This window comes from Patella vulgata, chromosome 8 (genome assembly GCF_932274485.2).
Source record: "Patella vulgata chromosome 8, xgPatVulg1.2, whole genome shotgun sequence".
Classification (NCBI taxonomy): domain Eukaryota; kingdom Metazoa; phylum Mollusca; class Gastropoda; family Patellidae; genus Patella; species Patella vulgata.
This window is the reverse complement of record NC_065886.2, coordinates 7501222-7518634: the sequence shown is the minus strand read 5'-3', so window position 1 is coordinate 7518634 and position 17413 is coordinate 7501222. Positions and strand designations below refer to the sequence as shown.

The following is a 17413-nucleotide window of genomic DNA, read 5'->3' as shown; positions in this document are numbered from 1 at the left end:
GGGGTGGGGTGGGGGGTTGGTGTGTGGGATATAAACAGCCTTTGATAAACAATCACAACATGCTCAACTGTCAAGCTTAATAGCGGAGATCATTGTCCCTTAATGCAGGTATAACTACGCCTGACGTGAACTCAATGTAACCTCTGCACACCTGTCTATAAAGCGAAATATCTTCCCCCCTACCCTCCAATAAACAATTCGTGGACCCCATACCCTCGTTACAAAAGTCAAACACGATCAAAGAATACAACACCTGCATACCTTTTTTATTATTCATAACCTCATTGTTCAGTCAACAATAACCATATTCAAACTATAAATAGAACACCTGTGGAATGCTCTGACGTCAGACCTTAGGAATGTGTGACGTCAGACCTTTGGAATGTCTGGAATTCCAAAATTGCTCCGAAGAATCCTCTCTACTTCTGGGGCCTGACAAGGACAGCTGTCTAGTCCTTCGGATGAGACGAAAAACCGAGGTCCCGTGTATACATTGGAATGCACGTAAAAGATCCCTTGGCAGTTGGAATTCGATATAAGAGTAGGCGATAGTGCCGCTGCCCGGGCAAAATTTCCCTCATAGCACACTGTATGGCGTATGCCCGTCTTCATTAGCCCAGGTTAGGAGCAGAACAGTAGGACGTTAAACCCCATTTCATTTCATTTCATTTTGGTAACAAATACATTTGGATCAAGAAATGAGCCCCAAACGCAACTTATCTTGTTGTTCTTCCTGTTCTTATTCGGGTCGATGCTCTTCGAAAAAAGTCCAATAGCCGACAATAACTTGGCATCGTTTTGCTTGGACGATTGTACAACGATTTATTTGACATTCTTTCAGGATTATTATGGTCAAGAGTATTTGATAGAACCAAGTCACCAACAGGCTCTAACTATTATCACCTACACTGGATTAATCCTTTCTGTCATTGGATTAGGCTTAACCATTTTAACATTTCTGGTCTTTAAGTATTTAATCTTTACTGTATTAATGCCCCCGTCAGACCGGGTTGGTGTCCTTACTGCGCTGCTGCGACCGTACGGCGACCAGAAAATGCACAAGGTCGCCGGCAAACGTGAACAAAACACGCGAAAATGTCCCAAACAATTAAAAGCACGAAAAAAGTCGTGTTCTCATAGTTCAGATCGCAGAACCTTGGCGTTTGTTTTGAACATGCTCAAACCAAACACCGTGACTCGGCGATCATTGGCGACAATGGTGACCACAGCACGATAGCTGGCGTTTCCACCACGCGTATGGCGATCTTCACGCGCTCTGAAACCATTTTCCGTCGCCGTAGCAGCGAAGTAAGGACGCCACTCTGGTCTGACGGGGGTATAAATTAGAAATACATAAAACAAATTGCAGTTAAATATGCTATGTTAAAACTTGTTTTTTTCTAAAATAGCACGTATTTAATATTATGTTACCGACTTTAAGAGCATCCAATAATGAAGCACCATAATATATTAAGATCTACGCACTCCATACGAATACAGTAGAACCTTACAAACTCAGAACAAGTCATTATTACTGATTCCTTAAAGGCATGGGGAACTTTGCACGCTTAGTCCAAGGTTCATTCACGTTCTAATCTTTTATTTCAGAAAGCTACGAGAAGGTCGACCACAGCAAATCATGTTTAATTTAGCATTAGCCATGTTGTTTTCGTGGATTGTATTCTTAGCGGGAATCGAGCAGACTGGGGATCCCGTGGGTTGTATTGTTGTCGCAGTCGTTTTACATTATTTTATAATGGCGTCCTTCATGTGGATGTTAATGGAGGGCATATTACAATATCTTCTGTTTGTAAAAGTCTTAGGAAGCCATTTCAGACATTTTATGCTGAAGGCGACAATACTAGCCCTGGGTAAGAATATATAATCAATCAACTGTGTATCTTTGGTAACAAAAATTGAATATGAAATTTAAAACACCTTCAGTAAAGTATTAAAGTATTAGACCTTGCCATGTACCAGTAGTCCAGCATAACGATCGAAATAGTAAGTGCGGGGAGGGGAGGGGGCACACTACACATCAAACAAGATCGACAAGGCAATCCTGCGGACATTATAAATAATTCGTGTAGCAATCTAACAATACCCCAACTATAATAATAAAAATATATTTATATATGGCAGGTTTACCGGTTATACCAGTTGCGAGAATGTTAGCCATTGATGTAGAGCTGTATAACGGTGGTGAATCATAGTAAGTATTTATAATGATGTAGAGCTGTACAACATAGTAAGTATTTATATTGATGTAGAGCTGTACAACATAGTAAGTATTTATAATGATGTAGAGCTGTATAACATAGTAAGTATTTATATTGATGTAGAGCTGTATAGCATAGTAAGTATTTATATTGATGTAGAGCTGTATATCATAGTAAGTATTTATAGTGATGTAGAGCTGTATAGCATAGTAAGTATTTATATTGATGTAGAGCTGTGTAACATAGTAAGTATTTATATGTAGAGCTGTGTAACATAGTAAGTATTTATATTGATGTAGAGCTGTACAACATAGTAAGTATTTATATTGATGTAGAGCTGTGTAACATAGTAAGTATTTATATTGATGTAGAGCTGTACAACACAGTAAGTATTTATATTGATGTAGAGCTGTATAACATAGCAAGTATTTATAGTGGTCTAGAATGTTCATTAACCATAAGATGTAAAATTACTATGAGTAACCATCAGCAAAGCGAATCTCCATTTTAAATTCCAACTGTCAAGGGTTCTTTTAGGTGTCGTGGAAACAGGACCTCGGTTTTTCGTCCCATCGGAACGACTAATTCCTGATTTGAAAAACAACTTGGTCTTGAATTAATATATATATAATTGAAATTACTTCCCCTTATGTTTCAGTTGTTGGATGGGACTACAAGGAATGTATTATGGTTTTGCTCTACCTCTTGGCTTGATTATGTTGGCTAATAGTATCATCCATATCTTGGTCACGCGCAGTATCTGTAACAGAAATAATCTCAATACAACAGCCCTTCAACACTCAGTTACTAACATCAGAGCCTCATTCTGCTCTTTCATTTTTTTAGGTGAGTTGAAATTCATAAATCTATACGTGACAGAAACATACACAGGGCCAAATGTTATTTGTTTAATATTAACAACAACGCAAGTATTATTTGGTTTTAAAGGAATGCTGTATCAAGCGGAATAAAATCAAAGATTGAGTTTAATTATCCTATATACTCTCTCTCTGACATTGTTGGCAATGTTTAAGTCTATGTTTGCAAAGAATTTTATGCACTAAAATGAGAATTTAACAGGTGTTTAATAAGCATGTTCACTACACCTGACATTGTCCAGCAAGATTTAGGTTTGAAAAAGTGTCTTGTCCCGATCCATAAAACATGATATTGCGTCCACCAACCCTCATGTTTTACTGTTGCCCATCTGTGAAGGTAAAGCAACATACATCTGATGCCCTTGGTGAGGATAAATAAATTGTCTCACAAACCTCGAATGTGTTTAACCAGATTTGTCGATTGTTGTATGTGCCTATAGAGTTTTTGCATTTAGACTACTCCCATTGAACAACAACAACTATATTCCAATCTGTTATATTTTAGGATTAACCTGGGTGTTTGGATTTCTGGCAATATCAGATGCTCGTCTGGTGTTTCAGTATATCTTCACAGTACTCAACTCTCTACAGGGTTTCCTTATATTTATCTTATTCACTGCCAGAGATAAAAACGTCAGAGATTACTGGAAACAACTTTGCTGCTGCTGCAGAATCTCGAGAACAATATCCAAACCTTCAGAGACCACCAGTTCCAATATGGACTTATAAGGATGAAATTAATCCACTAAAATCAAACATGGTTCATGTGAAATATTAATAAATCCACGAATTCAATTGGGTATATTCTCTTCATCCATGGATTAATATAATTATCATGACAATTCATGAATGTAATAGTATTTATCATGTCCGTCCATGAATGTAATAGTATTTACCATGTCCATCCATGGATTCAGTATACATGTCCATCCATAGATTCAGTATACATGTCCATCCATGGATTCAGTGTACATGTCCATCCATGATTCAGTATACATGTCCATCCATGGATTCAGTATACATGTCCATCCATGGATTCAGTGTACATGTCCATCCATGATTCAGTATACATGTCCATCCATGGATTCAATATACATGTCCATCCATGATTCAGTATACATGTCCAACCATGATTCAGTATACATGTCCATCCATGATTCAGTATACATGTCCATCCATGGATTCAGTATACATGTCCATCCATGATTCAGTATACATGTCCATCCATGGATTCAGTATACATGTCCATCCATGGATTCAGTATACATGTCCATCCATGATTCAGTATACATGTCCATCCATGGATTCGGTATACATGTCCATCCATGATTCGGTATACATGTCCATCCATGGATTCAGTGTACATGTCCATAAATGATTCAGTATACATGTCCATCCATGGATTCAGTGTACATGTCCATCAATGATTCAGTATACATGTCCATCCATGGATTCAGTGTACATGTCCATCCATGATTCAGTATACATGTCCATCCATGGATTCAGTGTACATGTCCATCAATGATTCAGTATACATGTCCAACCATGATTCAGTATACATGTCCATCCATGATTCAGTATACATGTCCATCCATGGATTCAGTATACATGTCCATCCATGATTCAGTATACATGTCCATCCATGGATTCAGTATACATGTCCATCCATGGATTCAGTATACATGCCCATCCATGATTCAGTATACATGTCCATCCATGGATTCGGTATACATGTCCATCCATGATTCGGTATACATGTCCATCCATGGATTCAGTGTACATGTCCATCCATTATTCAGTATACATGTCCATCCATGGATTCAGTGTACATGTCCATCAATGATTCAGTATACATGTCCATCCATGGATTCAGTATACATGTCCATCCATGGATTCAGTATACATGTCCATCCATGGATTCGGTATACATGTCCATCCATGGATTCGGTATACATGTCCATCCATGGATTCGGTATACATGTCCATCCATGATTCAGTATAGATGTACATCCATGGATTCGGTATGTCCATCCATGATTCAGTATACATGTCCATCCATGATTCAGTATAGATGTACATCCATGGATTCGGTATACATGTTCATCCATGGATTCGGTATACATGTCCATCCATGATTCAGTATAGATGTACATCCATGGATTCGGTATGTCCATCCTTGGATTCAGTATACATGTCCATCCATGATTCAGTATACATGTACATCCATGGCTTCATTATATATTGCCATCCATGGATTCAGTATACATGTCCATCCATGATTCAGTATACATGGGTATGTATAATTAATCATCATAACAATTTATGAGCATTGACAACAGTTGATACAGGAACACAATATAAGTATCATGATAATCCAACAGTAGGTTATAAGGTTATAGTTAAAGGGACAATAACACTCTTGCTGGCTTGAAAGCTCCAGAAAATAAATAATATCTCTATCTAAGTACTAGATGTTTAAGTGTCCCACCTGTTGTGTAAATTATCCATTACATCCTATTTTACTTGTCCAGAGGGTTCGAAAATATTTTTAAATTGAAGTTTCATTTGAAAAGGTTTACGTTAGACGTTTCAAACCATTATGTTGAATTTTTCAAAATTTCTAAATAAGGTGTGTTAATATGAAATTTGTATTATCAATTAATTGAAATATTGTAAAATAGTACAATTTGTTGACCAGAATAAAGATTGGGACATATTATTCAGTGACAACAAGAGTGGTATTGAGCCGTTAATCATCTCAATACAGGAATATATTTATATCACTATGCTCTTTTACTTTATCCAAATATATCTTTTAACCCGATTTATATATTGTTTTTCTCTTTTCTTTATAATTGTTTAATTTTATATTCATCTATTGGTCTTAAATAATATACATAATATAATGTAACCCGATTTTTATTTTGTTTTACTTTTGTTTTTGTTAATGAATTATATTATTTTATATTCGTTTATTGGTCTGTAAGAATTTCATTGTGTATATACATCAATTTGGGTTTAACGTCCTACTTTTCTGCTGGGCTTATGAAGACGGACATACGCCATGCAGTGTGCTATGAAATAAATATTGTCCGGACAGCGGCAATAGGGGCGTGGTGACACATGATTGTGCATGAGAAACAAGACCCCATCCGGGTCCCAAAAAAACAATATTTATATGTGTGTGTGAGGAAGGAGGGGGGTCCTTCCCAATGTCACCAAGTAACATTGATCTGTGTGAAAAATGCTTAATGGATTTGTAGTATATATGACCCAGGGTATATGTTTCATACTGCTTCAGCATTATGATTATAATTATAATGGTGAAAACCGCATTGAAACCGCGTGACTTTTGCCATTAGCGAGCGGGCAGTGCCGCAGAGTAATATTGGACTGTGTGGAATATGCCAAATTCGATTTGTAGCATATCTGACCCACGGTATATGTTTCATACTGGTTCAGCATTAAGATTATGATTATAATGTTGAAAACCGCATTGAAACCGCGTGACGTTTGCCATTTGTGGCTTACTGTTTTGGAACAAAAATATGTTATAACTAATGCGCGTCGATTTTATTCATATCGTCATTCACATTATCACTTTCACGATATATTAATTAATTTGAATAATAATCAAACTATCCCCACCCCCACGTGGTCAAATTCGTCGAAACACACTAAAATCGAGTCTTTTCAGATTAAGATATTTGGGTCCAGCGTTCCTTGAAACACACTCAAAATAGTTCATTGGTGTATTGCGTTTTATTTTTGAATCAAATTAAGTTTAACGTCGTCAAACCGGTCTAATGAAGACGGTGTGGTATGAGATAAAATTACCCCGGGCAGCAATTTCAAGTGTTCACGCCAGTATGTATACGGGACCTCGGTTTATATTCCTCATGAACGCCAGGGTGTATACGGAACCTCGGTTAATATTCCCCATGCTAAGCCCCCCCCCCCCCCTCGACCAGGTCCACTGACAAGGTTCTTCCTTGTAGCAGACAAATTCCCAAAGGGCATTTGAAACAGCCCTGCTGACTGGTTTAATAATAATAAGTGCAAAAGACAAACCCACGGACAAAACGCAATAGACATACTAATATAGACATTTCAAGCAATAAACCGTAAGCGTCCACTGCACTGTACAATCGAGAGTCTGTAATGATACAAGCTTTACTTAACATGAAAACAAACTAAGAATAAGAGAAAAAAATCCAAAAAGAAAGGGGGGGGGGATATTTCCCAAAAGTTGTATCATACTTATGTGACTCATGATCGGCTAGATGCTACAAGAAATCTCAATGTCAGCCCATTACAGTAAAATCCTTTCGTAGATAACCATTTTCGTGAAATGTACGACAAACCCAATTAAATTGTGACGCGCAACAATAAATTATTGTAAGTAGAAACAAACAAAATATTTGTTAAATAATATGAGTTTAAAGTACCCAAGCATTTAACTCAATATCATCCAAAGTCATCGACATTGAAAACACGAATTATTTGTCAGTTTAAATCAACATTGATGTTGTGATCTTACAGGGAAAAGATGGGCTTCTGATATCCAATATATTTAGCCAAAATAGACATTTTACCATTGGTGCACGAATCATGTACCATAATGCATTTCAGCGCCATTTGTAACAAGGGACTCGAAGAACGAGGCTAGATATATTGCACAAGTCACGTCAAACGGTTACGTCATATTCTTATCTGGAGAGCATGTGTAATAAATACTATAGGTCTAGAATGGAATAACCAGACACCAGAGATTGCCATTCGATTGAGACTTCTGACATATTTAGCCGAACATAACTGACTTGATATTACAGTATCAAGTCAGTTATGTTCACGTGGCTAAGTGGGTAAGACGCTGGCTCGCTAGCCTGGAGGTCGGGTGTTCGATCCCTGCATTGGCCGAGAAAATTCATCCAGATTTTCCGGCGTGGCTTCCCCTTGTCAGTGATGCAGGACGGAGGGTCTGACAAGGACAGCTGTCTAGTCGTTCGGATGGGACGAAAAACTGAGGTCCCGTGTACACATTGGCGTGCACGTAAAAGATCCCTTGGCAGTTGGAATTCGATATAAGAGTAAGCCCTAGCGCCGCTGCCCGGGCAAAATTTCCTTCATAGCACACTGTATGGCGTATGCCCGTCTTCATTAACCCAGTATAGGAGCAGAACAGTAGGACGTTAAACCCCATTTCATTTCATTTCATTTCGATATTAAAGTAAAAGCAGAAACGATTGAATGTAAATCAGTTTATATACATTCTTATTACAGGAAACCACACGACAAAATACGAAGTACTTTTCAGGGAAACATCTTTGAGGGGTCGGCTTTCTATTGCTTTGTTATGGAGGGGGACAGCGTTCAATAAGTTTGTTTTGGAGGGGGAACAGCGTTCAATAACTATGTTTTGGAGCGTGGACAGCTTTCCCTTTCTTACTTTGTTTTGGATGTGGAGCGGTGGTTGACTATTGGGGGGGGGGGGCATATTTTGTTTTGGATTGGAACGGCTTTCCTAACTTGTTTTGGCGAGCGAGTGACTTTCTGTTACTTTCAGTTTTTTTACTGGGGGTTTGTGTGTGTGTTGGGGGGGGGGGGTTGTTACTGTACTTTATTTTGAGGGGCGGGACTTTTTCTAACATTTTGTTGGAGAGGGTGTGGTTTTCTCCTACCTTGTTTTGAAGGATGAAGTACATGCCCTGATCTTGTTTTGGAGCCATCGGCATTTACATACTTAGATTTTGAAGGCTACGACGTTTTCTTTACTTTATTTTGGATGGGGCACGGTTGGCTATTACTCTGTTTTGGAGGGCCAATGGCTTTCCCTTATTTTGTTGCAAGTAAATCCAAATTTGAATTCTCTATTGTTATTAAAGCTTTTAATTTCCACTGCTACCGAGTAATCTAGAGGTAGTGTGATTTTACGGTAGCTATATACGTAATCCCTCTCATCTGATACTGGAGAATGGTATGGGAGCAGGGCTATGTTGTTTTTTGCCACAAATGTCAGCATCATAAGCTCTTCTCTCTTTCTTCTCTCTCTTTACCCGAACCGGATTTAGTTATAAAGTTAAATCACGGCAAGTGGATATTTATTATTTAACAAAACTGTGAAAATCTCCATTAGCATTGAACCGGAGTAGGCATCGTGTATTCGACGAGAACGGGCATAATTTGATAACTGTATGTCATTGCTTTTCAGGCGAGATTCCTATTTCACAGACCAACCAGTTCTATCTTGTATCGGATAAAGCCGTAGTAGTTGGTGTCCATCTGAAGAAATTTATCTCTACTAGGCAGACAGGATGTGCTAGGGAATGTTCTAAAACCATTGAATGTTTTCTGTATACAAGATCTGGGGCCGAATGCACATTATATGGGGATTTCTCCTACGTCACGGTTTCTAATGGGATACCTTTGTGGAAGAGAAATGGCGGTGACGTTGTAAATGCTCCACCATCAGTAAACTATCAAGTCATTAAGTAATCTATATTTAAACAACTCGTTCTTTTTTTTAAATTTCCAGTAGGTTGACGAAATAGCATTTGCCATTCCAAAACCCGAAATGGATGCTCGCCCACTGCGCTAACATTACGTTCCTATTAGAGGGTTGGTAGACCGAATGGTTTAACACGATGAGCGTTAAATCATAATGTATGTCATTGAGTCAAGAAGTAGAGACACCTAATCAACGTCGTGGGTTTTCTATGAGTCCGTCGATTTCCCCCAACTACTAAAGACATCTACGGGCAAGCCAATTATTGTAATAAAATTGAACCTTATGTGAGTCCCGAAATGACTAAGTTTGTGTCCAGTGAACGTTAAACTCCCCTCTCTCTCCCTCTCTCCCCCTCTCTCTCTCTCTCACCTTACGAGGGGAATCTTTTTATGTTTCTTTCGTATAAATTAAAATCAACCTGTTTATAATGTCATATATAATGTACTAGATGTTAAAACTGTAATAAATAAATACTACAACAACATTGTCTCAAACCTGAATGATACAGAAAGCTAAATGTAATCTGAAACAAACGCAAAACCATCAATAATATACAATAATGTGAATCCATAGATAACATATAAGGTCTTCGACAATAATGTGAACCCATAAATAACAAATAACGTCTTCGACAATAAAGTGAAACCATAAATATCATATAACGTCTTCAACAATAAAGTGAACCCATAAATAACATATAACGTCTTCAAAAATTAAGTGAACCCATAGATAACATATAACATCTTCGACAATAATGTGAACCGATAAATAACTTATAACGTCTTCGAAAATAAAGTGAACCCATAAATAACATATAACGTCTTCAAAAATAAGGTGTGAAGATGGGTTGATATCGACTATGCCTGTTCCCTGGTCCGTTTTCACCCAATTGAAATAAGATATTGTTTATACAAAAATAACAAGGATTTAACCCATACATAAAATATAATGTTCTCAATAATAAAGCGAATTTCACTTACATCACACTGTATGGTGCATTTCCGTCTTTAAAGCCGAGTCGGTGCAGAACAATAGGACGTTAAACCCTATTTCATTTCATATCATTTCATGTCATTTCATAGCACACTGGATGACGTATGCCCGTCTTTATTAGCCCGGGGCAGAACAGTAAGACGTTATACACCCATTTCATTATATTTCATTTTTATTTTCTTTAACGTCGTAAAATTAATACAGGATCAGATGTCATCTTTAAAGGACAAGTAGGGCGTTCAACCCCACATCATTTTCGTATTCTTTAGAGCACGTGTCTAAATACTAAAATATACCTGAACACATTGCGTCAGAAGCTGACCCAATGACAGCTGGTGTCCCGGATTCCAGCTCAAAACTCAATTTAGAATCGGGAAAACATCCACCACAGAAGCCTCCACACTTGGCAGTAATTATATGGTCGCTGGATCTGTTGAAGTACGTTTGCCCAGCTCTATTACCATGAAGAACCCAGGAAACCGTTCTATTTATTACCAAACCCGTTCCTGTAGTGTCAATTCGAGATAAACCGAAATACTTATTACAACTAGCATATGACGCACATTCGGCAGCGTGTCCATACTCTTGAAATTTACCCCATATGAGCTTAGCAAATTGGTAATCGTCTCCATCATTGGTCATGTTATCAGGATGTATCCTGACCTTCTCAAAACGCACGTTTCCAGCGTTAGCAACGATCGCCGAATGATCAGGAAAACAAAATGGCAAGTTTACTACCGCTCTTGGATACAGCACATAATTTTCGTTTGGTAAGGAAACAATAGATTTTCACCTTGTTAGCATTGCCAAATGCTTCGGGATATAACCAATATTCACCATCAGTGTTAACATTGCATCTTTGGACCTCTGCACACGACGAGATCTTCCTGCACGACTGTCTGTCCCACGACCCATATGGTGTACAGGTCATTGACTTGTTCTGGGCTTTTATTCCGGGCCGCGAGCAGGTATAACCAAGCTCAGCTCCTATTATTGTTTCTTTATAATCGACGTCTGAAGCAAACTCAATGGTTGGCGGTATCCCACAATCATTTAGGACACAATGGGTTCCGTTAAGTTCCGGAACACAACGATGATTGACTGGACAGTTGACGTGCTGGCAATTCGCGGCTATAGCAGTCATCCAGTCTGACTTTGTAGCATAGAGATACCCAGGTTTTGAATCTAGAGGTAGACTCGGTCCAGCTACGGCTCGTGTTAATTCACATTGTCCAGATTCAGTATCGAAATTAAAAGATAAACAGTTGGTCTGATAAACACATTCTCTAGCACAGATCATTAATCCTGGAGCTGTGAAACTTTGTATTTTATGATTGGGTAACATCTGTCCTATAGAAATACGTTGAAATAAACTTGGATCTGTGCACATTCTACCCATATTCAAGGGTTCGTGGACGGCGAGTGACAGAGAACTTAGGAATAAAAGAGATTCCATTGAAAGAAGGCTCTTACACAAGATGCTCATGTATGACACGGTACTTCCGCTGTTGGTTACAAAGGATGTCTGTCACGGTGGCCCTATATTTATACTACATAAATAATTATAATATTATAAAAAAATCTATATTGCGCTATAATCCACGTCACAAATATATATTTGCTCTGAGTACCCAATTTTAAATAATTTAGTTGTTGTAAATCAATGATTAGTACTTGTAAACAAGGATATATATCTTTTAAAGATTATAATCAACACCAATAACTACTAATATTACAGATAATTGAATCACATCGTCATGTTATATATTGGACAAAACCCAGGATTTAACGCGTGCGCTATAGATCATAAGGTCTGTCATCCTGTTAAGTGGCGGCGTGGTTCCCCCTTGTCAGGGCCCGACAAGGACAGCTGTCTAGTCGTTCGGATGGGACGAAAAACCGATGTCCCGTGTACACATTTGCGTGCACGTAAAAGATCCCTTGGCATATGGAATTCGATATAAGAGTAGGCCGTAGAGCCGCTGTCCGGGCACAATTTCCCTCATGGCACACTGTATGGCGTATGCTCGTTTTCATTAGCCCAGTTCGGAGCAGAACAGTAGGACGTTAAACGCCTTTTCATTTCATTTCATTTCCAGTTAAGTGGCGTGGTGTAGATTCCCCGCTTGTATATGGCAAGGGGGGGGGGGGGTCGATGGCCGAATGGTTAGCACGTGCGCGCTATATCATAGGGTCTGTCATATGAGTCAACTCATGTAGTGTCGATTCCCTGGTTGTACATGCCAAGGAGTGGGATCGCCTGTCCTACCTCGTGGGTTTTCTCCGGGTCCTCCGGTTTCCTCCCACTGCTAAAGACCCCTACGCGCAAGCGAATTATTGAAATAAAACTGAACCATGTATTAGTCCCGAAATGACCTCGTAAAATCGTGACTATCATCGATATACCTCGATTAGAGCTAACATTACATTAAATGTATTCTATGGGTTTTGAAATTTCAAAATTAATTCGTATATTTTGGACGAATAAGACCTTCGTGTTGACTCACTATAATGTCATACAGAGAAATACCCTCGATTTTACAATCTTGTAGAAGTTGAGATATGTGTCACAGTTTGAGAAGGGATGTTGCCAAAAGACGCAACCAGTGGGTTAGTGCTAAGACTGTAAAGGAAAGATTATGACAGAATCAGAATATTAGAAGATAGTGATAGACGTTATCTCCCTTATAATATCTGTCTACTACATCGTTGACACTGCTTATCACTTGCATTTTGCATACCGATAGTCCATTGGCCAATCACGCTATTTTACCGAGATTTCGCCTAATAGTTTGGACGCAGCTATGGCGGGTGTGGCGCCAGGCAGGGTAAGTTTACTCTTTCGGACACCTGTTACCACTGTTTGTCGTGTATTTTGTAAACAGTGAACAGTCCATATGCTGATTACACTGTTTTGCCTGATTACACTATTTTGCCATACCGTTTTTTTAGGACTTCGAATTTTGTCTAATGGTTTGGATTGTTCGTACTTGGTTTTATTTTATTTTATTAAAGCTTAATTAACAGCTTAAAACATCACACTATCATAAGATTTTAACATAAGTTATTAAAGTGGTGTGCACCTAGTCAGCCTAAAACATCACAATATTCAAAGATTATGACAGAAGTTATTAAACTGGTGTGCACCCAGACAACCTAAAACATCATAATATTAGAAGCCAGTGTATCTTCAGCGGGTTCGTGCTGCGACAGTAAATGAAATATTATATCAGAACCTATTAAAGTGGTGTGGGCCCAGACAACCTAATATATCACAAAATTAGAAGATGATGATAGAAGTTATCTTATCAAACTCCCTCATTGCCAACCCTCTCATTGCATACTCCGATATAGCCAACTCCCTCATAGCCAACTCCCTCATACCATACTCCCTCGTAGCATACTCCCTCATAGCCAACTCCCTCATACCATACTCCCTCGTAGCATACTCCCTCATAGCCAACTCCATCATAGCCAACTTCCTCATACCATACTCCCTCGTAGCATACTCCCTCATAGCCAACTCCCTCATAGCCAACTCCCTTATAGCATACTCCCTCATACCATACTCCATCATAGCATACTCCCTCATAGCCAACTCCCTCATAGCCAACTCCCTCATAGCATACTCCCTCATAGCCAACTCCCTCATAGCATACTCCCTCATAGCCAACTCCCTCATAGCCAATTCCTCATTGCCAACTCCCTCATAGCATACTCCCTCATAACCAACTCCCTCGTAGAAAACTCCCTCATAGCATACTCCCTCATAGCCAACCTCCTCATAGCATGCTCCTTCATAGCCAACTCCCTCGTAGCCAACTCCCTCATAGCCAACTCCCCCATGGCCAACACCAGGGCCCGGTTCCTAGAAAATTCTTAAAGTAAGCACAAAGTCAAGTTTCTCTTTTTCTTACGTAAGAAACTTATAAAAATACCGTCCCTAGAAAATTCGCAAGACCATTCTTACGTAAGCACAAGTCAAGTATAAGTCTAAGCACATTGTGACTGGTAAAGTTTACCATAAACTGAGACTACGATGCTCTTTAACGTCATAAAAACAACTTTGATATGCGAATTACGTCATAAATGTGTCGTCTGCTTCATTGACGCCATATAATATGGTTGATTTAGATGCATTTGGCATGTCCCCTATAGGCTACACATATAAAATGTGCCACAAGATAAAAAAAAAAAACACAGACACATACAACCCAGCTGAATAATTGTGATCTTAAAGTAGCCTGTGTGTTTGTAGCCTATCGTTTACTAATTGGCAAATAAATAAAATGGTTTCAGGGTAGATGCGAAATTTTCTATATCCTAGCCTTAGGCCCCCTAGCATTCTTAATTTCTTCCGGAGAAGGATTTTCTCTGTCTTGTAATTGTCTCTTTGGTATCAAAAGGTGTCGGAAATGCCCGCGATTAACTTTACGGTCAGCCATCTTTTTCAAGCAGAAACAGACTTAAGGTTGGTAAGCAAGCCGTATACCTTGCTTGGGACTAGTGCTTAGATTGACTATGTTTAAGAACAAAGTTGTGCTTAAGTTTTTTCTTGGAACGCATAATAACGTTCTTGTGCTTACAATGAAGTCTACTTAAAATCTAAGGACAAGAACGTTCTTAAGAATTTTCTGGGAACACAAAATAAGGTAAGTTTACTTAAATGCAAATCTACTTAAAATCTAAACACAAGAACGTGCTTAAGAATTTTCTAGGAATCGGGCCCTGCATACTACATCGCATCGATTATTTTGATTGGTACAGAAAAGTCCAACATTTAATCTCATTTTATTTCAGTCACAAAAAGGCATTTTATACAGTATACCTTTTATACTCGATTTCCTTTCATTTCAACTCATTTTCATTTTACAATTGGATAATCACTAGTTACCAACAGTCCGCCATGTTGTCATCGTTTCGGTGGACGTGACGGAAAGGAACTAGTTAACAATCAATAGGGACGTGACCGACGGCCTTGTTTTGTTCATATTGTTTTAGAAATGTCCTTTGAAATATGATATTCTTATATTTGCCCTAAGGCCACAGTGGTGATATATCAACGGAAATAATATATAGATTTATCTATATTTGCCTTGTATTTGTCGATTAAAATGAGATTTATTTTCAGTAGTCCACGACTATAACACGAATTCGTTTCCCGTTAGATCACGTATCTGGGATGTATGTGAAGTAGTGCGTTTCATATATAAGATACGTGCTCTCTCCATCTCTATTTCGGGGTGGCTGACCGAATTGTTAGAGCATGCGCGTTGTATCATAAGCTCCGTCACTGAGTCAACTTGCGTGGTTTCGATTCCCCGGTTGTACGTGACAAGGAGTAGGGTCGCCTGTCGAACCTCGTGGGTTTTCTCCGGCTCCTCCGGTTTCCTCCCACTGCTAAAAACCCCTACACAAAAGCGAGCAATAAAACTGAACCACATGTTAGTCCCAAAATGACCTAGTTTATGTCGAGTGGATGTTAAACCCCATTTCTATCTCTACTTAAGAAACAGGGGTTTTAATTAGTTAATCGTAAATCTGTCATCATTTGTAATGGACGTATAGGTGTTTTGGCTTTTTTTTGTTCCTTAAAGAACTTGTATATTTAAAGAGCATCTACATAAAATAAGCAATTCTTTATTAAAAAAATAATGTGCAAACATTGATAAATCGTCCCACCCATCGAACAGAAAACCCTAAAATTATCTGTAATCAAACCCCCTCTTTTACAAGGAACTTGTACATAACTTGTACATTTAGAAAACATTTCAATAAAAAAAAACTCTAATCATAAACGATGGAGGTTTGACTTGAAATTCATAATTTAGAAAAGAATATATAAAATGGAATCTACAATAAAAAAAAGATATAATAAACAACAAGATAAATAATAAAATATACAGCATAGGTAATAAATAATCAGCCTGAAACATATTCTACAAATAAGGTAAAACATTACACCCCCCCCCACCCCCGACTACTACTCCCCTCAAAATATGAAATAAACAAATAAATTTATCCACCCCTTCTCCAAATAACATAAACATAAACAATGAAAGTGCCGAAGTGCTGTTTTCCAACACTAACGACGAAAACTCAGATAAATAGTTAAAATTGTACTTTTAATAAACGAGTATCCAAAACTGGTTAACGGTCACAATAACGAGATAGGTATCGCTAGGGCGAGCCGGTCAACATACTAAAGTTACAGTAGAATATGGAACATATATACAAGCTTAGGATTAAAATAATTATATAATAATAATTGACCAGAAATGTTAAATTGTACATAAGAAACAGATGTTTAAATACAGAAGATATGGACATAGCAAGGACGCGTGTTAACTAGAATTACATCCCACTTCTACTCGTTGCCACTGGCAACCTTTGATAAAACTGTCCTGTTTAATTGCAATACATGCTTAAAAGTATCCGTGTATCAGAAATGTACAGAAAGAGTACTGATCATTTCTAATACACGGATACTTTTATACCGCTTTAGATATCTATCAAGCAATAAGTAGCGGACGTTTAGTCCGACCCAGATCGCAATTGATAACGAAGCTCTAACCAATGTACATGAAACAACTAGTCAAAATCATAGTAACAACACAAAATGGGGGGAACTACATGGCAGTTCAAAAACATATACAATGACATTAAATTAACATAACAACATATTACAAAAATCAATTATTATACATACCAATTGGCATCTATTTCATAATTTGGTTTGATTTATATTAATATGCAAAATATATAAATTAGAATATTGAATAATTTTTTTAATTAATTGTGATGATAGAAGGCGC

The 17413-nt window shown here is 38.1% G+C and overlaps 1 protein-coding gene across 1 annotated transcript; it reads left to right on the top strand.

The window, feature by feature from the left end:
• The first annotated feature begins 1660 nt into the window (after positions 1–1660).
• On the top strand, positions 1661–3826 carry LOC130014024 (adhesion G protein-coupled receptor E5-like). Its single transcript, XM_056102808.1, has 2 exons — positions 1661–1787; positions 3603–3826. Exons 1-2 carry the CDS (start codon positions 1661–1663, stop codon positions 3824–3826), a joined length of 351 nt encoding a protein of 116 aa, XP_055958783.1.
• Positions 3827–17413: the final 13587 nt, after the last annotated feature.

What these genes read in the sequence shown, in the direction of transcription:
- LOC130014024 (XM_056102808.1), top strand. Translation starts at nt 1,661, where the DNA reads ATGTTGTTTTCGTGGATTGTATTCTTAGCGGGAATCGAGCAGACTGGG. An exon ending in CATGTGGATGTTAATGGAGG is followed by an intron (nt 1,788 to 3,602) that starts GCATATTACAAT and finishes GTTATATTTTAG; the next exon opens with GATTAACCTGGGTGTTTGGA.